This window comes from Callorhinus ursinus, unplaced genomic scaffold, assembly GCF_003265705.2.
Source record: "Callorhinus ursinus isolate GAN/ISIS: 27379988/994484 unplaced genomic scaffold, GSC_fseal_2.0 scaffold6, whole genome shotgun sequence".
Taxonomy (NCBI): domain Eukaryota; kingdom Metazoa; phylum Chordata; class Mammalia; order Carnivora; family Otariidae; genus Callorhinus; species Callorhinus ursinus.
The window spans coordinates 2,840,001-2,864,760 of record NW_027397068.1 but is presented as its reverse complement, the minus strand read 5'-3'; the positions used below and the strand labels follow the sequence as shown (position 1 = coordinate 2,864,760).

The 24,760-nt window shown below is 42.5% G+C and overlaps 1 protein-coding gene across 1 annotated transcript in view; it reads right to left on the bottom strand.

Annotated features, from left to right (window-relative positions):
• The window catches only part of SH3BGRL2 (SH3 domain binding glutamate rich protein like 2), a 62,151-nt gene extending 39,740 nt beyond the window's left edge, over window positions 1-22,411 (bottom strand). The window contains exons 1-3 of the mRNA XM_073893525.1: window positions 22,379-22,411; window positions 19,016-19,077; window positions 18,625-18,916 (exon numbers count right to left, since the gene is read on the bottom strand). Coding sequence (XP_073749626.1) covers window positions 18,625-18,916; window positions 19,016-19,077; window positions 22,379-22,411 — 387 coding nt within the window. The remainder of the gene's footprint in view (window positions 1-18,624; window positions 18,917-19,015; window positions 19,078-22,378) is intronic.
• Window positions 22,412-24,760: the final 2,349 nt, after the last annotated feature.

Sequence of the window (24,760 nt, the reverse complement as noted above, 5' to 3'; positions counted from 1 at the left end):
TAATTTCTTCAGCAACACCTGTATTAAACTACTTTTCGTTTGCATTTTTAAAAACTTGTTTGCATTTAAAAAAAAAAACAAAAAACAAAAAACAAAACAGAAGCACCTGACTGGTTCAGTCAATACAGCATGCGACTCTTGGTCTCAGGGTCATGAGTTCAAGCCCCACATTGGGCAGAGAGCTTACTTAAAAAATTAATTAATTAATTTAATTAAACAACTTGTATTACTCAGCAATCTGAGGCTATAATAAAACATTAGCAAATAGAACGAAAGATGTGTTTGGTTTGGTTTTACTGTTTTTACATTTTCTGTCAAGACTACATGCTTACTTCCTTAAAGAAAAAAATCAGTCAAGTATAGTATATGAATTTGGGATGCCACTGTTTTAGAAGACCATCTATGAAAGTTATACACAATTGCTCATACACGTGCCTCCTGTTAATCAGAGAATACTTGGCAGAAGAGCTGGTCTAGCAAAACTTGCTGTAATAGTCAAAATCCTCTGCAGTAAGGAGGAAATCCTGCTGAGGACAGTATTTTCCACAGGCAAGAATTACCGGCCTTCAGCCAAAGGCCGTGCCTTTGTCAACGGCCGGAGATGCGTGTTTCTGAGTATGTTGTTCCCATTTCTGCATCAGTTAATCCTCCATTTTGTGGAAAGTGATCCTAAGAGATGATCTGGAAACTACTTCTACTTATATTTGAAAAGTAATTTGAGGGACACCAGATCATTTTCACAATTACATTTTATAAGGCATCATATAGTGAGTTCACATTTCCTTTGTAGGCACAAACTGATACCTCTAAGAGAAAGTCTGATGCTCTTTTTTTTGTTTTTTAAGATTTTATTTATTTATTTATTTGTCAGAGAGAGAGAGAGAGAGAGAGAGAGAGAGCAAGCACACAAGCCGGGGCAGTGGCAGGCAGAGAGAGAAGCAGACTCTCTGCAAGGAGCCTGACGTGGGGCTCGATCCCAGGGCCCTGGGATCATGACCTGAGCCGAAGGCAGACGCTTAACCCACTGAGCCACCCAGGCGCCCCTCAATGCTCTTACCTGCATTCTATGGACCCATCCTGTCTTGGATTGGCCATGTCATCAGCTTAATCTTCCCTCCTTGGGCTACTGAGCAAAGCTATGTGCCTGTCTGCTAAAAACGCGAATCATCTAGCTTCAGCTAGACAGTTGGTTCTGTTTGAATCCCACACAATTGCCACTGGGATTTCATAGCTTTCTCAAATCTCCACAGGTACTCACCCTTCCCACAGATGACCCTAACTCCTGCATTTCAGATAAAATGAAGTCTTGAAGAGTACCTCCAAATTCTGGTGTTTCCACCTCAAATTTCTCTGTATCTTCAGCCATATAATTCTCCCTTCCATCTTGACTCAAGAAAGTAAGTGGAGAAATTGACAAAGGAGAAGCGGGGGACGGGGAGGGGGAGAGAGAGAATGCACAGGGAGCCAGCACAAAGAAAAATGAAAGTCTTTTTAAAAGGTCAAGGAGTCATTGTTTGCTCAGAGGTTTCTACGAGACCTTGTGGAGACCCTGCAATGTGCTAGGCTGTCTTAGGGACTACAGGAACATAGGTGACAAAACAAGGCCTCTAATTTGATGCAGTGCGTAGTCTAATGCGGGGGTGGAGGGAGATAGGGCTTGCCAACCATGAACTTCCACGTGAAATTGGCAGTCACGGAGGGGTGCCTCTAGGGCCGGGCAGTGCTCTGTGGGGAAGGGTGGGAGGAGGGGAGCTATGAGGCTCACTGATGTGTAAGCAAAGAACAAAAGCACAGTATCAGAAATATAAAAAGAAGGAATATAAATCAAACAGCTCCTAGGATGACGGGGGGCGGAGGGGGGCGAAGGAGCCTGCAGGTAAGTATTATACCCGGAGGTAGAAAGGAAGATGGAAGGCAAAAGAGGAGAGGCTATGAGGGGGACAGAGGTAGGAGCAAGTAAGTTACCTTCTCCTGGAATTGGAGATTGTGGTTTTCTGTATAACTGAAGCTCATCCCTTTAAAACCAAATCTATTTTAACTTTATTTTAAACTAATTTTAGTTTAGAAATCTTTCTAAAATGCACCCCATATGTTCCTGCATTGTTTAGCAGAGTATGTCAAAGCAAAACATGCCAAACCTGATTTCATCTGTTCTGGATGAAGAATCATCATTATAATCCATTTTTGTACTTTGATGTGGTGCACTGACATTCTCAGAGTCCACTTGTGTGTAAAATGTAAAAGTCCGCTGTTTTACTTTGTACCAACGGGAGCCGGAAACCGCACTTCTGGAATTCTCTCATTCTGCTTCCAGGAGGCAGCTGGCACTTCTCAGAGCTTCCCTTTGTGGCTCCCTCAGTGGAGCCCAAGACTGCTGAGGCCCATGTCACTCAGCTGTCTGAGGCGAGGCTCTGAAGGGCGGCCCCCAGCCCAGCCCCCCAGGATGTGGACTAGACAACTGCCTCTCAGAGGCCCCTCTGCTTCCCTCCAGGTCTCCGGCTTCATTCCACATAGGGGTTCTAGAATTGCGATATCTGCGTAAGAGAAGTTACCTCTAATTACATAGATTCTTCATGCCACTTATTTAAGAAGCAGTAAAATAAAGGTATCCCCGCTTTTTCAAAGTTCACGGTACGCCACTTCACTTTTATATGAAAGGCCTACATTAGCACCTATTTTCACTAACTGAAAAAAATCCAAAGAGGATTTTTCACCTTCATGTAAAAGGCAAAAAGCAAAAATAGTATTGTTTGTTTGGCAGCGAGCCTTTATAGAAGCCGAGTGCACCCCAGCTGCGAGAGTGGCGCCCCCAAGCTCCTGCCCCGGAACTACACTCAGCAGCTCAGCATCAAGCTGCCCTAGCTTTGAACCATGTCTATGAGCATCTGTGCTTTATCTCTATTTGTTTTATGCATCTGTTAGCAAAATTTGTCTTAAGGTACCAAAAAAGCCTAAGAGAGGTTACTTTCTTGGGTTCGGGAACACTCAAAATTGTTTTCATATAAATGAATGGTAATTGCTTCTTTGCTTGATGCCATTTCAGCTTATGGAAAGTTTCATAGGAATGCTCTACTTTTGGATAGCAGGGGAAACCTGTAAATCATGTCCCTCGCTGCCTTTTATGTTTTCCAGAGCAGACTTCCGTGTACGTGCTCCATGCCAGTCCCACTCTGCCATGGTCTTGAACTCTCGATAAGCTTGATATTTTTGATGCGGAAGCCACAGAAACAGTATTTCTTGTTCATTCATTCAGCAAATGCTACATGCCAAGTTCTTTAGTAGGAAACGTGGAGGTATACAAAGATGAATGCCAACAACCCTGACCTCAAAGAACTTAGAACTTGTAGTTCAAACAAGCTGGGTACAAAATAATTATAACCAAGGGTGGAATGTGTTGAGGCCCCAGGGAAGCAGTTCCACAGGCTGCACCATGTTGGGCTGGAGAAGCAGAGTCCTCCCAGTTTGGAGGGAGGAGGAGATAGGGAGGGCCGTGGGGAGGACTTCACTGGGAAATGGTACAGGCTTCAAAGAAAGGAGGGGAATCTGGTCACAATGCAGGGTGAGCACAGGCAGGGGGGATGTTAGGAGAAAGGCACAGAAGGCAGAAGGTAACAAAGCCTGATGTATTTATATCGTAGTCAAAGGAACAGAAAGAGAAAATGCTGCAAAGGTAGGTCAGAATCAGATAACAGAGGGCCCCAAATGCCAGGCCAAAAAGTGAGGCCTTGAAGCTGTAAGCCGTCAGGAGCCAATAAGGTTCTTCTAAGCTCTCTGAACCTAACACACAGACTTAATCTTGTTAAAAGGATGAAGCCCCTTTCTCCCCTTTAATGGAAAAGGAATTCAAAAAGTGAATTATTAATCATCTCCTCCCTGTTAATTATCTCTTAAAAACAAGCTTGCTCTTAAAACAACACTGTGGAACTAACTAGAGGACCTCCATTTGTCTTCCTCTCACACTACGGGAACTATGTATCGGTGAAAAAGGAGTCATCTAGTCTAAAACAAAGGGTGGCACAGACATACAAATCAAATCAAATTCATTCTTTTGACAAAAAAGAACAGGGTGGGTGACGTCTATTCCAGTTCATAAGCTCATATAAACTATTTTGGGGGAAAAAATAAACTCTTACTTTTTCCACTGGCCACTTTTATTTAAGTGAAATTTTCTAGAATCTTAAAAACAGCCACCTTCCCAAGAGGATGCTATTTTTTTTTTGTCTAGCTCTGATATGACTTTCTTTGTCCTCATCCAAATAAACATACCTGCCCTTGAGACTTAGCGACAAGATAGATCATTTCAGCATTACATTCCATAGGACTCTGTGTTACCCCCTGTTTTCCACGTTCATCTTTTTTCCTCAGATTAGGAGTTACATGGGAGGGGAAAGGATCATACCATGTACCCATTCTGCATCCTGAATACGGCTAAACCCTGTGCAATAAAAGGTACTCATAAATATAGGAGAACGGATTAATCCAATCAATTTCCAAAACAGATAGCCCTAAAGACTCAATTCTGTGTTACTCATATTGGTTCATATGTAGAATAGAAGAAAAACTTCAAAACTCAAAGCTAGAAGAGCTCTTCAAAAGAAGGATCTAAACCGGTTCTTAAAAAGCATCAACATTATTCGTTGTTAGAGAGATGCAAGTCAAAACCCCATGGAGATACCACTACACACCCACGAACATGACTGTAAGCAAAAAGACAGACAATAACAAGTTTGGTGGGGACGCAGAGAAACTGGAACCCCCCTACCTTGCTAACAGGAATATGAAATGGAACAGCCACTTAGGAAGACAGCTTGGCAATTCCTCACAAAGTTAACGACAGAATTACCATATGAGCCACCAATTCTTCTCCTGGGTCTATATCCCAGGGAACTGAAAACATATAATCACACAAATGTTCACAGCAGCATTATTCATAAAAGACCCAAGGTGGGAACAATACAAATGTCCATCAACTGATGAATGAATAAACAAAATGTGGTATATTGATGCGATGGAATATTATTCAGCCATAAAAAGAAATGAAGTACTGATACATACTATGACATACATGGACTTTGAAAACATTATGCTAAATAAAAGAAGCCAGACACAAAAGGTGACATATTGTGGGATTCCATTTATGTGAAGAGTCCAGAATAGGCAAATCCATAGAGACAGAAAGGAGATCAGTGGTTGCCAGGGGCTGGGGGCAGGAGGGAATGGAGGGTGACTGCTAATGCACATAAGCTTTTTGGGGTGAGGAAAGGTTCTGGAATTAGACAGTGGTAATAACACAGGGAATATACTAAAACCCACTGAAAGGTATAATTGAAAAGGATGAATTTTATGGTATGTGAATTATATCTCACTTAAAAACAACAATAACAGCCTGATGAGAAACCTGAAGCCCAGAGAAGCTAAGTTTCTTGTCTAAAAACAGAAAGCTGATTAAATGGCAGCAAAAAAGGTGGGGGGGGGGGGAAGGGCACCTGGCTGGCTCAGTCGGTAGAACATGTGATTCTTGATCTTGGGGGTGTGAGTTCAAACCCCATGTTGGGCACAGAGTTAACAAAAAAGAAAAAAAAATGTCATCACCAGAACCAGACTCAGTCTCCCAACTCCCAATGCGATAATCTAGATCCACAATGCACTGTCCTAGAAATACCAGGGCAAGCAGTGTAGACTTGAACTAGTAATTTAACAGCTCATGCCTCATCAGAAGAGAAAGATGAATCCAATGATCTCTTCAGTTTTTAAAGCAATCTTTGTGAGCATTTCCTCTCTGCTACTATAGATTGGAGCAGGGGTTCCCTACCAGGTGCGATTTTGCCCCCTAGGAGACATTTGGGAGTCTCTGGAGACATTTTTCATTGTCACAACTGTGGGCAGGGGGTACTACTAGCACCCAGTGAGTAGAGACCAGGCATGGTGCTCAGTGTCTGCAATGCACAGGACAACCCCACAATAAAGAATTCCCACACCAAAATGACAACGGTGATGCTGGTGATACAACCTGGCTTAGGGTATGATCAGGTTCATTTTTAAGCTTTTCCAGGAAGTTCTGACCTAGAGTATAATGACTTCAAGCAGCAGTTCAGAGATTAGAGCGACTGAGAGGCCAGCACCAAGCAGACAGGAAATAGACACTTTACACTTCCCATAATAATTAGTTTCCACCGTCACTCAAATGCCCATAGGAGTCAGGTAGTTAACATAAAGGAATGAAGCCAACAAGCACCGAATAACCATTTAGGACTATTATTTCCATCTTTCCACAAAAAAACTTTCACTGGCTTCCATTCTTCATGAAACATATAGAACCCTCTTAATACAATCTTGTGGTTTCCCACTTTTGATAAACATACATGTCAAGAAATACTTCGTACTATAGGAAAAAGAACAGCACAAGCTCAGTAACAAGTGGCTCAGAGTTGGGAAGACAGCGGGAATGGCAGGGGGTGTAGGGGCCCCCAAGGGCACATGCCCCGAATGAAGGGGTCACCACTAATCAATTCTGATGCATCCATGCCAAGATGGAGTAAGGCATTGGGGTCAAAGAGATCTTCAGATGTCTCAAGAAGAGTAGGAATTCTAGATCGTATGTTTGTGAGAAAGACATCTCCCACACAAAGATTTAAAATCTTTGCTCAAAAACATTTTAAAACACTGTGTTAACTCAAAAGGGGTTCTAGCCTCTACAACTAGACTATGACCTCTAGCCTACACTGACCCTAATAAACAATGTCAGCTTCAGGTCTTCCTACAGACGTGTTCCATCTCACTCAGGACCTATTCTCTCACTAGAACAATATTTTTTTTTCCTTAATTAAATCTGAATAGCTTATTTAGAGTTGAAAATTCACAAAGACCAGAGAATTATTATAGACTTAAATGTAAATGAAATTCATTAGATTATTAATGGCTGCCTTGTCATTAAGTTCCAACAACTTTACAAATGGGGATACTGAGATCCAGAGAAGTTAAAAGACTTGCTATGCCACCTTGCCACTGAGGACACCAGAGCCATAACTTGAACCCAGGTCCCTCTACTCCTGAAGTTCACCTTTTTCTACTTATCGTCTTGTTTGTATCACACAAATCTCTTCTACCAACCATACTTAGGAGGTTCCCTCTGTAAATTACATGTAAAGACTCCGATCTTAGAGGGAGAGATGGCTGACAATAAGGACAGCACAAAAATTACTATCATTAAACGGGGCAGATGAGGTGTACGAATGTCCTCCTGCTCCGGCGGGCCCTCCTGCCTTCCTGTGCATGTTGACTGCATCTTTCCCTCTACACACAGTGTAAGTCTCCACCCCCACAGGCCCTCCTTCCCTCCCCTACAACCACCAATAACAGCCCTGCCCCTGGCCTCCCACGTTCTACCCACTCTTGCACTGAACTCCCACAGTAGGCTGCAATACACTGATAAACTCTTTCCATCCAAAAGGACACACTATTTACAGCGTAGAAAACAGGGAATGAAGAGCCCATGGAGAAAATGTCTCCCAAGAACAGAGGATCCCAGATGGAAAGAATGAGAGTACATACTTCCACCACCACCATTTGTCCCAGTAGATCTCATGTTGCCCAAAAGATCCCAAGACATTAAATATCTCTGCCCTGGACCTCATCCTGGCCAACCTTTCCTTCTCCCGTATTACCTTATGACTTTCCCATTCCATCCTGCTCCTTCCAGCTCAACACATCAAATCAGTTCTACTCTATCACACAAAGCAAGAGAATTGCATTTGAGGTAAATCATACGTTTGGGGGGCGCCTGGGTGGCTCAGTTAGTTAAGCAACTGCCTTCGGCTCAGGTCATGATTCCAGGGTCCTGGGATCGAGCCCCGCATTGGGCTCCTTGATTGGTGGGAAGCCTGCTTCTCCCTCTCCCACTCCCCCTGCTTGTGTTCCTTCTCTCGCTGTCTCTCTCTCTCTCTCTGTCAATTAAATAAATAAATAAATTCTTAAAAAAAAATATCATACATTTGGTTTCAGGACATCCAACAAAACATTCAACAGTGTCTTCAAAGACCGTCTATTCCAATTTCTCTTTAACCTCTGACTCCTTCTGGGACTTGGTCATTAGGAAAATCGATGACACAGATCTAGTGCCTGTACCTTCTGGATTCTATGACAAGGCAAGTTATTTGAAATTTCTGAGTTTCAGTTTCCTATTCTGCTAGAGAGAGTGAAGGGGGGTGAGAATGAATATGAATGGCATGCCAAGTTCCTCTGAGGAATACAAACAACAAACATAAAGCCTTGAGTAAACTTCCCGCACATGGTGCGAATGATAGGTGTTGTTCTCATTATTATTATAATTTTTATGAAATATTAGCTTTCCATTTCAATCCATATTCCTTATATCTTTTATCAGTCTCTGCAGGAGCAAAGTCATTGCTTTCACATGCCAAGGACACTGTGGCTAAAATTACCTGCTCAACAGCTGAGTGGGGACCCCTGGAACTGCTCTTTAGAAGCCCTGCCCCTTCCCCTCTCTTTAACTTGAGCTCACACACTGTTATCCTAACCTGTTTCTGGGTCTGCAAGACCCAGATTTTCACTGGCCTCTAAGCAGGGGCTTTTCTCATGAATAATGTGGGATAAAAGTACTGGACACAAAATCTTAAGACAGGGAGGAGTTCAAATCTGGATTCATTGAATTGAATGATCCTAGGCATGTTAACTTAATCACCCTGTACCTCAATATTCTCATCTGAAAAATGGATATAATAAACACAGTTTGTACAGGCATTATAAGGATTAAGTAACCTGTAGGAAAAATCCTACCACATTCTGGGCACAGGTAAACACTAACTGTTCACCTGACCCACCAGGGCTCTAAGGCTCAGCAAGGTAGACAGGCATATCCCAGAGTCCCCCTAACTCCAGTGTCTTTCTCCCCTTCTGTTTCTACCAACCTCTTCCACAAAGTCCCCATCCTCCTTTACCAACATTCACCTACCCATCTGCCACCTAGGAAAGCTCCCCACAAATGTTTCACAAGCATCCAAATTCAGTGTTCAGTTTCACAGTCATGATAATCACTTTCTTCACTCACCTGCATTAAACACAGAGATCCTGGCCCTTCTCTACCACCCTCCCCCTAGATTTGGGGTGAGATGTTTCTAGAGGACATGGTCCATCCATCAGTTCAACTTGGTGTCTCATATTTCTTTTCCCTTTTACTCCCAGACTCAAAATACTCTACATTCAGTTATGCAAATCTCAAAGAGTCTGAGACAGGGCTGGCAAATACATGGCATAAACCCTGGTCCTCCCTCCTCTGGTGCCAGATCAGACATCAACAGTCAGTCACACTGTTTGTTTCCCAGCTGATCCCAGACAAAGCTCCAAAACCCCTCTCCCAGCTTCACCATCCATCAGTCAAACCTGTCATTTAGGATGAAATCTACTTGCTAAGTATAGGAAGCCTTAAATCAAACCAGGACTCTAAATTCATGTACTAGGTACAGCAAAGAATAGTGACCAATTGCATAGTAGTCAGCACTCTGTAGGTAATAAATAAATATGGTTTAGTGCCTCATGCACGGCATGCTGTGTACCTATAAAATGTTCAAAAATTACAGAACTCTAATTAAGTGATTTGTTTGGGGGAATGACCTCAAATTGTAATGTTCTTACTAATTATTCAATTCAAACTTCAAATTTCAGTAAAAAAAAAAAACACAAAACTCTTTATACTTAAATTTACTAAAAACTAAAATTATACCAGCATGCATCCTTGGCTTAGTAAGTAGTATGTACTATAATTTTTTTGATGATTAAAGATCTTACATGATCCAAGGTTATAATTTTTTAATTGTTTTATTACTGCTATTACTACTATGCTGCTGTTGATGAGAACAGAACAGAGATAATAGATAATATGCACTGAGTACTTACTATGTACCTAGCACTCTGCTAACTATGTCCTATGGAAGACTTACTCATTCAGCGCTCAAAGCAGTCATATACAGAAGGTACTGTTCCTATCTCATTTTTACAAATGAAGAGTCTGAGGTTACTTGCCTAAGGCCATGTCCTTCACCAATGGCAGAGCTAGGATTACGACAGCCCCTGTCTTAACCATGAGACTACACTGCCTTCCAATGATAGATAATCCGTGATGGGGCCGAAGTAGGTGCTTGGCTTGAATATAAGCTAACTCCAGAATTAAATAAAATCAGCAAATGTTCAACCCAAACACTTACTTTAGGCTAGTAAGTAGTTTATCATAAAATGTCAATGCAACCCGAAACTCCTGTCAATAGGCGACCCAGGCTTATGGAAGTGGCCAATTCCCATTCAAAGAACTATCCTAATTACTATAATTACTAAAGCAGAGAACTAGTAAGCTTCAAATCACATGGGAATGTCACGAATGAAGAAGACCATACTCCCACTCCTTGTGTAACACTACAAGGCAAACAAACTAACTCAAAAGCTATGCTGGTTGTGTTGCTTTGGGTTTTCTGTTGCGCTTTGTTTTCAATATAGGACTGGTATGTAGTAATAGCTGCTGACTTTAACTATACTTGCAATTACCAAATACCACTGACTGACCTGTCAAGCAAGTCACTTAATTGGGTCTCTCTTCTTCTCAGCCCTCTACTCCCAGATCCACTAGGCCCACGCTGACAAAAAGCCAATTCCAGATCCGAGCCATCACTGGTAGGTAATGGAAAACACATCCTGAAGTACCTAAAACCCTTTGCTGTCAGTCATAGCCAACATTCCATTTCCGGCTTCAGGAGCTCTGAAGCAATGTTGGCAGAGAGCCCACAGAGGTCCCACAACGAGGCAGACACGCCCTGATGTATACCATGCCCTGCCCTTCCACTTTCAGGGGTCAGTTCCAGGAAACCCCCTTTGGGGTTTTTCCAGGGACTGAGCCAGCCCAAAAGAGTTCGGCCCCTTCAGGAATGAATAAGCTGTCAATGGTAACAGAGGGAACCAGATCAGGGGACCAACCACATTGTTCTAGTCTCCAGGGGCTGCACCAGCCGAAAAGTACCTGGGTTTGTTGGTAGGGGGCCCCCTACCCGCCAGCATCTAGTTCAACTTTCAGTCCTACAGCAAAGCCGTCATGAAGGTGCTTTTCCTAGGTTGATTTCTTTTTTAGAGTTCAGAAAAAAACAATCAAACATAAAAGAAATAACACTTTTAGTTACCATTGTTCAGTTCCTGAGTAGTTAGTGCTGGGAGATAAACTCAGATAAGCCTATTTTTAAAAGAGGACAGACAGAAGGGAGGCTGCACAGCCTCAAACTACATTGCTGGGTTGCGGCTGCTTGTTGGCTTCTGGTCTCCAAACCCCACCTCTCCTGGCCCCGCAATCACCCCCATTCCAGGCAATACTGATCACTACTGGGCTCAACAATCACTCAAAAGAAAGGCTCAACAACATGTTTTCTTTTTTTTTTTTTTTTAAGATTTTATTTATTTGAGAGAGAGTGAGAGAATTTCAAGCAGACTCCATGCTGAATGCAGGGCTGGATCTCAGGGCCCTGAGTTCATGACCTGAGCAGAAATCAAGAGTCCCACACTTAACCACTGAACCACTCAGGTGCCCCTTGATGACATGTATTAAAAAACAACTAGAAAAAGGACCCCCCAAAAAACAATTATATATAATCAGAAGTGGATATTTTCCATCAAATATTAATAAGCATTTGCCATTTCATAGGGGAAAAAAAAGTTGTTTTCACTAAATTTCTAATTTGGAAAGCTAAGGTCTTTTTTCACATACTGAATAGACAGTATAACAAAAGCTAATCACAGAAAAATAATCTATATAGGAATGTAATTTGAATCAGAATAACTTCTATTGCTAGCTAACTCTGCAGCTACCGTAGCACCCATTAAAGCAGTCCCTACTGAAAATTTGTTGAAACCTGAAAGGGTCTCTGTTTGAGGTCAGAGTTTAGAGCTCAGTCAGTTAAGTCTCTGCCTTTGGCTCAGGTCATGATCTCGGGGTTTTGGGATGAGCCCCACATTGGGCTCCCTGCTCAGCAGGGACTCTGCTTCTCCCTCTCCCTCTGCCCCTCCCCCCACTCGAGCTCCCACACAATCTCTCTCTCTCTCTCAAATAAATAAAATCTTAAATAAATAAATCATGAAAAAAATCTAAAGAAGAAATATTACTTGGTAACATACTGCTTTTTTTTTTTTTAAGATTTTATTTATTCATGACAGACAGAGAGAGAGAGAGGCAGAGCGAGAAGCAGGCTCCCCAAGGAGCAGGGAGTCAGATGCGGGGCTCGATCCCAGGACCCCAGAATCATGACCTGAGCCGAAGGCAGACACTTAACCATCTGAGCCACCCAGGTGCCCGGGTATCATATTGCTTCTTACTAAACTGTGTTTTGTTTTGTTTTTTTCACTATACTTGTTTTCCTTTTCTGTTTTGACCAAAAAATTGAAAAACACAGAAAAAAAAATGAGATTCAAATAGTCTTAAATTCCTGCAATATGGAAACCACATTATATTATAAATACTTTTCAAAATTTCATTTTCTCAAATAAATAGAAATATTTATTAAAAGTATCCCAATACAAATGGATAAAAAGCCCCTAATTTTGTAAGAATCCATGCTCTTGATAAAATATTATTGTAGAATAGGAAAATATCAAATTTGGGAAATAGTAAAATGAACTAGAAAAACTGAGGTCAGATCTTCAGTTGGGATATTGCTAAATCTCCCTTCCTAGCAAGAGAACTTATACATTAACTAAATTCCATACAATTCCATATCCAGTTGCTAACTTTAAGATTCAAGAAATGTGCCTACAGTCTTTCCAATTAAAGGGGGAAATTCCATTAATTAGTGTTTCTATTTCAACCCTCATAGTCCATGTTGTTATGAGTTGAATTGTGCTCCCCCAAGATGTTGAAATCCTAACCCCCAGTACCTATGAATGTGACTTTATTTGGAAATAGGATCTTTGCAGATGATCAATTAAGATGAAGTCATTAGGGTAGGCTCTATTCAATAGGACTGTGTCCCTATAAAAAGGAGAAATCTGGACACTGTGACAGACACACACCCAAGGAGAACGGCATGTGAACATGAAGGCAGATATCAAAATCATCTATCCACATGCCAAGGAATGTCAAAGATTGTCAGCAAACCATCAGAAGCTAGGAGAGAGTCATGGAACACAGTCTCCCTCACAGCCCTAAGAAGAAGGCAATCCTGCCAAGACCTTGAGCTAGCTTCCAGAACTGTGAGACAAATTCCTGTTGTTTAAAGCCCCCGATTTTGGTACTTTGTTAATGGCAGCCCTTAGGAAATTAAATGAACTTGCCTTCCCTTACAATCACATCCTTGTGCTTGCACCCCCAACTTACTCTTGCTTCTCCTGGTCATTTCTTATATGCTCCCACCTCCCTAAGCTCACTCCACACCCTCATTTGCCAATGCTCTTCGGCACCATTTCTCATCAAGAGTACCTCTGGCATTTTTGCAAGGGCAGTTCTTAGGGGGGACTGTCTGGCACACTATAGGATGTCAAGCATCCCTGGTACTCCCATTCCCTCAGGGTGCCACGGTGCCCACAGAGAAGAACTGCTCTGGAAACTGCCAGCTAGAGTTTGACTCAGGATCCCACCATCTACTATGTCTGATCTCATCAGGGCAGTTAACTTCAGCTTCTTCATCTGTAAAAATGGGACTAAATAACCACCTTGCCCTGTGACTCTGAAGATCCAATGAGTTAAAGAGGCTAATGAGGCATGCCTGAGTAGCTCAGTTAAGCGTTGGCTCAGGTCATGATCTCAGCATCCTGGGATGGAGCCCCCACATCAGGCTCTGTGCTCAGTAGGAAGTCTGCTTGTCCCACTCTCTTTCCCTCTGCCCCTCCCCCTGTTCATGCTTGCTGGCTCCTGCACATGCCTGTGCACTCTCTCTCAAATAAACAAAATCAGAAAGAAAGAAAGAAAGAAAGAAAAAGAAAGAAAAAGAAAGAAAGAAAGAAAGAAAGAAAGAAAGAAAGAAAGAAAGAAAGAGAAAGAAAGAAAGAAAGAAAGAAAGAAAGAAAGAAAGAAAGAAAGAAAGAAAGAAAGAAAGGCTGATGACCCAGACTTACCCTCACTAGCTTCTTCTGGTATTAGAATCACTTAGGAATTACTGCCCAGTCTTAATCTGTTCTACATGGTCATATCCTGACTTGAACTGCCTTGGAACTCCTTGCTGGGGCCTCCTCACACAGTGAAGCTTCACTGAATACATTCTGTGGAGATGCAACAGCTTCACTGGTTATTACATGTTTTAAAATAGTTATGCCATGCAAACCCGTAGGGTATGCCTTCTACAGCTGCAAAGATCCAGACAACTCTGAGTATAGTCTCTATGAGTTCTGCTGGCTACTCTCATCCCCCCTAGAAAATATAGCAGCGGCCATGGGCAAAGCTCTATGTTTATCAACTTGGCTTCCAGTTTCTTTGTATCTTTTCCTCCCAGTGATGGCCCCTCTCCAATATCCAAGGACATACCATCCATTTCACCATGCTCACACTAACACTGCCCAAGTTCACATCAGCCCTTCATGCTCCCTTGCTTAAATGGTTTGTATCCCAAGTCTTTGAGCTGCAGAGAGTTAGCCCTGATTTGTGCCATAAGGCCGGCGTTTAAGTCTTTCTCCTGGCCCTCACATACACCTAGCACCTAGTAGCACCTAAAAGCACCTAACAGAGAGCCTGGTACTTAGTAGGTTTTCAATGATTGATGAATGCCAGAGCCAATCAATGCATGAATGAATGCACTGCTGAATGAACACAGGAATGAATACCTTCAGGAAGAGTCAGGAGACCTGGTGTCCATTTAACCCTTCCTTAGTTCTGCAGTGTCTGACATAAATGACCTCAGAGTAAGCCACTTAATCTCTGTGCCCAAATTTCCTTCTCTGTGATTTTTAGGTGGTTGGACGTTGCAAGAAAACCGCTTTAGGTTTTCCTCCAGCTCAACTGAGCCCAGAAACTTTAACAAAGAGTGAAAGATTGTATTTCTTTTTTTGAGACATTTTAGTCAAAGCAAGCACAGGGGTAAAGAGCTTTCTAAAATCACATACCAGGGGTCCCTCCCTGCCACAGAGTCCCTTGTTCCCTGGGGACAAAAGGCTCCAGACAGCATGCGAGCCGTAGATACTGAAGACATCTCTGAGAGGCGGAGCACTACAGAGCTTGTTATCATGGGCTTCTTGCGGGAACTGAACGTCTACCCTGTCCTCAAATGAGATCCACAGGGACATCCGCTGCCTGCCCTCTTCTACCCAAAACTCCTCCCTTTCCAGCCTCAACAAGGTGGGCCCTGCACTCTCTCCCGGGCTCCAAATCTAACTCAATTCCTCTCCCTGCCATCTGCCTAAGGCTCCCACATGCATATTTTATGATTTCTGGCACATTTCCTCCTTATCTGACATCCTGCAATGTATCCCTCTGCCCCTATATTATTTCTATCTCTGATAATGTGTTCTGAAAGAGGCAAGTGTCCTTGGCCTGCACTTTATTACTGATGGTTTTAGCTTTCCTATCTTATCTCCCCACCGGGTCCCTACCTAAATTTCTTGAGGGCAGAGACCACATCCTCTATTCTTCTCCAGTTCCCCACAAGAACAAGGACAGAGTTGGGCAAGCTGCAGACCCTTAGAAAATACTTGTTGAATGAATAAAATAATGAGTGAATGAAATAACTGATGGATTTCAATGTTTTTAAATTTAAAAGTCATATTAATATACTTCCTGGATAAAGTTACCAGGACACCCCCTTCCGGGTATACAACCAGAATGAATTAAATTTTAAAATGGCACCTTTGGAATATACTATTTTCTAAGGACTGAAATAAACATCCTTCACTACAATATGAATGAGAGCAACATTATCAGCTGCATAAGAAATCTGCTTTTTAGGTATCCATAGCATAATAATGTGGCATGTCTTTTATTTCCTAGTAAAAGCAGATCTTACCTGGAGCTGGGGTGGATAAAACGGCAACCATCCATCCCTTGGTGTTAATTATCCCAAATATCACTGTTATGTGTTAAAGCTGGAGAATTCAGGGAAGTCAGACAAGACATGAGGATTTTCTCTAGATTGTTTAAATCTACTGCTGACTGGGGCAGAACACCTTTTTGGAAATACTGGGGACTGACTTAGCAAAGTCAATTTCTAGTTACATACTTCCTTGTGGGTTAAAAAAATCCAGCTAGAACCAAACCGATTTGGAAATCAAATTATTTGTTCTCCCATGCACTTACTAGTCACAGTCGGTCACCAGATAAAAAAACAGTGCCAATGGTCAACACAACACTGCTGGAGGGAAAACATTATGGCTATGCCATCAAAGCTTAATATAGTTTAATGCCATAAGCCCCATTAAACTCCCCAGGCCAACAGTTAACCTAAACAACTTCATTATCTCTTAGAAATCATTATTCTTGCATATAAGCATATACTTATCATCACCAAAAGTATCAACATTACATTATTACAGAAAAACTGTGTTTTAAGAGAGAATATTATAATTAGACTTACTGAGGATTGTCTGAGACCTAAAAAAGTTAGGTCCATTAAAATAGACAATTACTGTTTATGGGCTGTACATATGTGATAACAAATTATGTCTTCCAGCTCAAATCAAACCATGTCAGAACACATATTACCAAGCAGGGCAGTGAGGGAACCTGAAACATCACAGTAAAACACGACAGGACAAGAATAAACTCTCTTTGAGGCCAATATGTATAAATTTAAAGTAAAAAAACGCTGTTACAAGGATTTATCCACATTCACCCAACTGATGAAATCAGAACAGGTTAAAGCTAGAATGTAATTCTGAGTTATACATCACAATCCTTCAGGACCTACACATCCTACAACCTATACATCACAACCTACAGAAGAGAAACTCAGGCAGAGATGGAGCACCTTTATCCAAGCTTACACTACTAGCCAGAGCCTGAATTAAAACTTAGGTCTCTTAAGTCTAGCTTCATGTGCAAAACGCGTAACAGTGTATTTAAAAATTAAAAAAGGACATACGCAGACAAGAAATACTTGTTACTTGTTAATGGACTTGAGGAAATAGAGGTACACAATTCCAGAACTATCTTGGTATATTAACCTGCTGACAGGATAAGCCAAGTAATTTGACTTTGACTCTTCCAACATAACCTAGGCTTAATACTACAGATCAGCCCTTCCATAATCAATAAAATGCTACTGTAACAATTACTGAAGCATACAAGTTGTGGTGAAAAGAAAAGCTTTGTAGCATTCTTATGAAGGTGTGCATTTGAAAAAAATCTATCGACAAAACAATGAGTTTCCTGACACTGTAGTTCAGTAGAGAAATTTGTAAAAGACAGGTATGACTAAGCAACCACAAATAACTAGAAATAACCAAAATTACCAGGAGTATGGGGACCACCACATGCCTACATATAAAGATAAGGTGGAGTTTCCCATCTATTGTTCCTAATGAAAAAGGGGTCTTTTTTGTACTACAGTGTTGATTTCTTTTTAAATAAAGAGTCTCCATGGTTTATAAGGATTTACAAACAGTATTTTATTCCATCCTCCACCCCACCTGCTTCAGAAACAAATTTTGGGACAATCTGGTTGTTGCTGGGCAGGCAACTGACCAGATCAAATTTAAGCAACCCATACTGCATTTTTGATGTATTTGATTATATATCTCACCAAAGAACCTCTTAAATCTATAGCTTCTTCCTAAGGAAACCAAGTCTTAATAATCATGTAAAACATGACTTACCCAGTGGGCTATCAAGTATACTACTGAATTTTTCCTTACAGTCTGACACCTAGCTATTTAATTTTTCTCCCCCCCCAAAAACATCAAGAATATCGACCAAACAAAACAGCTTAAGATAATTAGAGAGACCACAATTTATACATCCTCAAGATGAAATTGACCATGGCACTACAAGGGTAAAGAAACCAAACACACACATTTACATAAAGATGTAAAAATGTTCATAGCATCCAAGGCAGGGGAAAAAAAAAAAAGACAAAACAAACAAGAACATCCTGGCACGACAGGACAAACCTAGTTTACAGTTCTCTTTGCGCATGTATAAAACTAAAGAAATGTACTGGGTGGCGAGGAAGGGAGGGTGGAGAGCAATTACTACTTAAACTTGTTTCATTCAGGAGCTAGGTAGCTAAGCAGCCTAGATAAAAGCTGGTTATACAAAATATAAGCAAGCTGAATGTCCCAAATCGGGAAGAACTAACACCAAGGGAAGCGGGACCCCCCGAAGCTCTCAGACTACCCCTCTCCAAATTCCCGAGCCACACTACTGGAGCTGGGGGCTTCCCGCAGACTCCATTTTCCCGCAGCGCTGTCTCCCTCTCAGACCGCGCAGAGTGGGCCTGTGGGTGAGCTGGGGTCCCCCACCCACCTTTGCTCCCCGCCCTTTTCATTGTTGTGCAAGTGTGATGGATCACCTGCCCCGCGCGGGCTCCCGCGTCCGGACGCGCTGCGCACCGAGACGCGCAGGGGCGAGCGGGGCGCGCCTCCCACAGGACCCGCGCCTGGCGCCCGCGACCCCCGGAGACCCGACCCCGGCCCGCTGCCAGTCCCCGCAGTACTCACCGCCACGAAACCCGAGGAGGAGGCGATGAACACGCGGATCACCATCCTCTCGCACGCCGGGACGGACCGTCTGCCCCCGCGGGCTCGGGGCTGGCGGGGACGCGGAGGCAAAACTCGGCTAAGAGCCGCCGCCGCCGCCGCCGCCGCCGCCGCCGCCGCCGCCGCCGAGCGCACGGGTCGGGGAAGATCGCGGGGACCTGACTCCCTCCCGCCCGTCCGCAGATAAAAGCCCAGAGCCTCCCGGCCTCTGGCCGAGGGAGGAGGGGGGAGGGGAGGAGGAGGAGGGAACAGGCTGCGGGGCGTGATGGGAATTGTAGTTTCGTTGTCTGCATGAAGTGCTTAGTGGACTGAGCTCTTTCCAGCCCCTCCTTACTGCGTGACAATAGCTTACACGCGCAGGTGGTTGGAGGGGAGAGGCTGGGGAGACGCTGTGACAAGGGGTAGCGAGGATCCCTGCGAGACCGAGAAAAAGAAAACTAGGCAAGAGGGTTTGGTTCAGAGTCCAGGCTTGGGTTCTATGTTGTGGTTTACTGATTTGGAGCATCCCCACGCAGAAACGCCGACACACGGGATCGAGCCCCGGAGACCTGCGGTCTTGAGGCCGCTAGCGCGCGGGGCAAGCCCTAATCTGCGGCCGGCGGGTGGGGTGGGGCGGGGTGGGATGGAGCTGGCCGGTTCTCTAGAGGTGGCCGCGTTGGGGGCGGTGGGGCTGAGCGATCTTCTGTTTTCCCAGCGGCTCTGGAGATTGCAGAAAGGTGATTCTTTTAGTTAAATGAGACGTCTTCTTCATCTGTAGACGCTGAAAATTAGAAGCCAGCTGAGAGCACAACCGATATTCTATTTTTCTTAGCAAAACTGTAATTGTAGTAGAAAAAATAAATTCCAAGCGAAATTAGAATCCTTCTATCAACATTGGGCATCAGGACCCCACCCGCCCCACCCCTACGCTACACAATGGCTTCGCCTCTGTGCAGCTAATATTTACAACTGAGCCAAATCTGTGCCTTTTTCAGACCCGATGCACATTTCCAAGCGCAGTTTCCCAGGAGGGTGGTGTTGAATGCAAAGCTTTTATGTAGTTGCTAATAGTTTAGGAATCGTTATTTAGCAAGTGTTTTCTGTTTCACAAAAGCCCAAGCCTCTCACAGTTTGGTGGAAATGAACCAGTTTTCTCTGCAGTTACTGTATTTACTTTCTGCCTTTCAGCAGGGGAGTTCTGGGAACAATGTTAATTAATAGTTCTAGAAAGAAAGAAATTAGATAATGAAATCTCTAGCTCTTTGGTACATTTCTTGCACAGAATGATAGTAATAATTTTGGAGCATTTGCTTTTTAGAGCAATTTTTAATATTTCAAGTTTATAACCTTTCCAAGATAATAATCTTGTATCACTTCTGTAGTATTCCTTTTTAATTTAGTACATTAACAGAAGGTTCGATCCTAATGGGACTTTATTTCTTCTTATAAACAATAACTAAATATAACTTTTGCTGTAATTAATATCCCTCTACATATGCACTTTAATTTGGCTACCATACATGTGGAAATGAATATTTATAAAATTAATTCCTTAAAAGTAGATACTGTGTTTCCTATGTAACTGCCACTGTTAAAAGTCAACATTTTCTTCAGTTTGGAATTATTCAGCTGTGAATATATGGTTAAACTCAACAAATAGAAACTCAGAGCCTATTCTCTGAAAGGGACCAAAGTGGATGAAAAGTTGAATAAGTCATTTCCTCAGTCAGCAGAGCACCTATTGTCTGCAAAACAAAAAGACAGGTACAGAAATAGCAACAGAACAAGACACACTGTACCAATAGGTTGTTGTGTGGATATAAAGGAAAGGGTGGCTTTTTAGAAGAGACTTTGAAGATGAGTAGAATATCTGCTAGCAGACAGGGGGAATGCGGGGTGAGAATGTGCACAGTTTATGAGATCAACAAGGACTTGGTTGTGCTTCAGAAAGGGGTATGAGGGGACTACTAGGAACAATGTGGAAAATGTAGGTTTGAATGAATGCAGCAGGAGACTCCCCCTGGTTGTCTGCCCAGCTCCTTGCTCTTTTATGAAATCTGTTCCTCAGGTCTGATCTAAGAGGTTGTAGGGGTGGTGCCCCAAAGCCCTGTTCAAATAGCAAGACCCAGAGCTCAGTTAGCCACAGCTAATTCGTCTAGGGGTGGACACCTGACCCAAGCCTGGCCAGGCAACATCCCTACCCTAAGGATTTGGAATTAGCACTGGGAAAGAAAGAGAGAGCTTAAACTTTAACTTATGACATGGAAGCTGGGAGCTTTCAGAAGCCATGTTTCAACATGAGAACCAGAGAAGCTGAAGAAGCTAGTCAGTAGGAAGGGAACAACAAAGCAGACATGTTTTGTCTGCTGTGATGGAGATGAGTTTCAGAGAATCCTGATAATATTTTTGTCCAGGGATCCTAAAATTATGACCTGTGTGGCAAATTGTGTGTTTTATGAATAAAGTTTTATTGGAACACATTTCTTCTCATATTGTCTATGTATGGCAGAGTGACAGAAACCATATGGCCTGCAAAACCTAATACAATTACTATTTGGCCCTTTACAGAAAAATGTTTGCCAATCCTTGTTTATGGCTCAATCTGTTCCTACACCCCTACTTTTAAGGCCTGCATAATATCCCTGTATCCATATCATAAATTCTTCATCTTACTTAAGCCACCTCAAATAGGTTTCTGTTTTGTGCAATCACTGAGAAGTTTAAATTGAATTTGTGAGCATTCCAAGGAAGAAAAGGATATGATAAGAGCTATACTTTAAGATCACTCTGGTAATAGTTCTTTTTATTCCACACTGGTGAAAAAGTTTATCTCTAGAACTTGTATGCAGGACAAACTGTTAGCAGTCCAGGAACCCACAACAGCTATTGTGGAGTTGAGACCCAGAGTCAGTTAACAACATGGAAGAGTGAATGAGAGTAGAAAGCAATCTGGGATATAAACTAGAGGTCCAAGATCAATACCACAGGGTATCATACCACTGGGAGGATTAGGTGCCCATCTGACAAGTAAAGTCAGATAAAGCAGGCAGCCAAAGCTTAAAGACAGAGCTCAGGAAACTGAGTAGGTCAATAGGCTTTAGGAAAGTTGCTCCTGCATTACCTAAGACTTGAGCCCCTTTATAAGTCATGATAGGACATCTGGCTGGCGTGTGTTTTTTTTCTTTGCTTTATTGAGACATAATTGATATATAATGTTGTGTAAATAACCTATTTCATCCATCCCCCCCCACCCACCTTCTTTCTGGTAACCATTAGTTTGTTCACAGTAGTTAAGGGTCTGTTTCTTGGCTTATCTCTCTTTCTCTCTTTTCTCCCCTTGCTCATTTGTTTTGTTTCTTAAATTCGACATATGAGTGGAATCATATGGTACTTGTCTTTCTCTGACTGACTTATTTCACTTAGCATCATACCCTCTAGCTCCATCTATGTTGTTACAAGTGGCAAGAGTTCATTCTTTTTTATGGCTAAATAATATTCTATTGTATATATACACCACATCTTCTTTATCCATTCATCTATTGATGGACACTTGGTCTGCTTCCATAATTTGGCTATTGTAAATAATACTGCCATAAACATTTGAATTAGTGTTTTTGTATTTTGGGGGTAAATATCCAGTAGCTCGATTACTGGATCATATGGTAGTGCTACTTTTAACATTTTGAGGAACCTCCAGACTGTTTTCCACAGTCGCTGCACCAGTTTTCATTCTCACCAATAGCGCAAGATGCGTCCTTTTTCTCCACATACTCGCCAACATTTGTTATTTCTTATGTTTTGGATTTTAGCCATTCTGATAGGTGTGAGTGAGCCACTGTGACTGTGAAGTATAATGGGAAAAAATAAAATTTTAAAATATTTGCAACAGTTGGAAAATACTAAAATACCTATGATTTCTGTTGGTAACAAGGTCCCAGATGTCTGTTGCTATTACAGTGGCTTGTTGCGTACATTCATAATTGAAGGAGTTAGTAAGTTTTTTAAAAGATTTATCTATCTATTTGAGAAAGAGAGAGAGAAAGGGCACTCAGGCACGTGGGGGTGGAGGAGACAGAGGGAGAGGAAGAAAGAATCTCAAGCAGACTCCCCACTGAGCACAGTGCCCAACACTGGGCTGGATGTCACCACCCTGAGATCATGACCTAAGCCGAAATCCAGAGTCAGATGCCTAACTGACTGAGCCACCCAGGCGCCCGGGAATTAGTAAATTTCTGTTAGAATTTAATGAAAATATAAATACGTTAATTGTTTTCTCATTCAAATTCATGAACTCCCTAAATTCTATCCACAAGTCTCTTGGATAGGGTGGGAGGGCATGTGTGCCCAAGAACCCCAGTTTAAGAAACCATAGTGTCCGGCTGTATCCAAACATGAAAGCCTATGAATTTGCCTAAAATGAGAGTATAGAAAGAAACAAGAAGGAGCCATGAAGAGTCCCTTGGAGAACCCTTCCATTTTAAATTTGAAAGAGAACAAGGAATTAAAAGGAATGGAGGAGCCATCAGGAAAATACAAAACCAAAAGAGTACAGTATCACAGAACCCACGAGAAGAGTTCTAAGCTTTAGGAAGTAGAGAATAGCAAGAACGTTACTCAGCCTGGAAGTTAGGAAAGATGATAAAAATGGAGGCTTGGAGTTTGTTAGTCTGGCAGGCTGTGTTCACATTCCAGCTTTGCCACTTAATTTCTCGGACAAATTTTGTCACCTCTCTAAACCTCTGTTTTCAAGTCAATAAAGTGAGTATAAATAATGACTCTCATTCACGATTGTTATGAACAAGTGCTTAGGATATTCTCCACATTATGCCTGAGGGTATCTGTTTGAAGGATATTCCCACTCCAACTGGCTACAGAGGTTTGAACTGTGTCTGTGTACCTCCCTCAGTGGGACCTATTGTAGCTTGAAAGCAATTTATGACATTTAAGACCAGGCTTGAAAATACGTGTTGGTCCTCCCTCAGGAATTCACAGTTGGAAAATCGAAAGACTAAGGCAATTAGCAATAGGAGCATAAAGGAGGATGCTGCAAGGGGGGTGGCGTGGGGTTGAGAAGCTTTGAGCAAGTTAAGGAATGAGGGACCTGAAATGAAGGAAAAAGAGGAAGTCTGTCTGTGATGGGAGAGTGGAGCCCCTGTGGAGTGAAAAGTAGAAACCCCAATGAAGAGGTTGGCGGCTGTCTTACTTCCAGTCTCAGTTTCCATGAATCCAGGTGTGCCACACTTCCTGCCTGGGGTTGCTGTTTAATCACCTCCATCTTTTATCTTGGGCTCATTTAAGCTGGGGTCTTTTCCTGACACCTCTAAATTCCTGGCCAGAATATCCATGTGAAGTGTGGGTAGTAAATCATGTGCCCATGGAAGTCAAGCAGGTGACAGAATTGAGGTGAGGAAGGTCCGGGGGCACAGGCTTCACCATCCGGACTGTAGCAAATGGGACTGCACATTTCAAAAACTTTGGATTTTTGTCTGAAATATTCTGCTATTTCAATGTCCACTTAATTTTTTAAAAACTGAGTCGACTAAGCCAAAACCTCTGCCAAGTCTCTGCCAACCTCTGTGCGATCCTGTGGTTCTCCAAGTTTCTCCCTCCAGTGTAAACACAACTCTGAATCTAGGGTTTGGAGCCCAATAAATCCACAAGAAGCATTAGGTGGTATTATAATGATGGTTTGTTATCATTGCTGACCTTTGTGGGAGCACTTCCAGCAGAGGACAGAGGCATTAGCCTGATGGCAGTGGCTTGAGCACAGATGAGGCTCTAGAAGCAACTGTATCGTCTTTTCTAATTGGAAGTTGCGGAGCGATGAGAGGGGATAAGCAAGGACAGAAACTTGAAGGGGAATCAGGGAGCATAAACATTCTTCAGGAAGGTTTATCTACGGAGTAAGTGAAGAGCTCTTTTAAACAGTCCGGAGTCTCAACTGTCCAGATTTTATTTTTAGAATGGAATTAAATCTGATTGATAATTCTGTTCTGTCCGGGCTGCCCTGTTTTTAACAGCACTTAATCCAATACTATCCAGCTCCCCAAGGGTTTCTCTTAAGTCACTTCATTCACCACACCCTGCCTGTCACAGATCCCTGCCCTGCTCCAGGCAG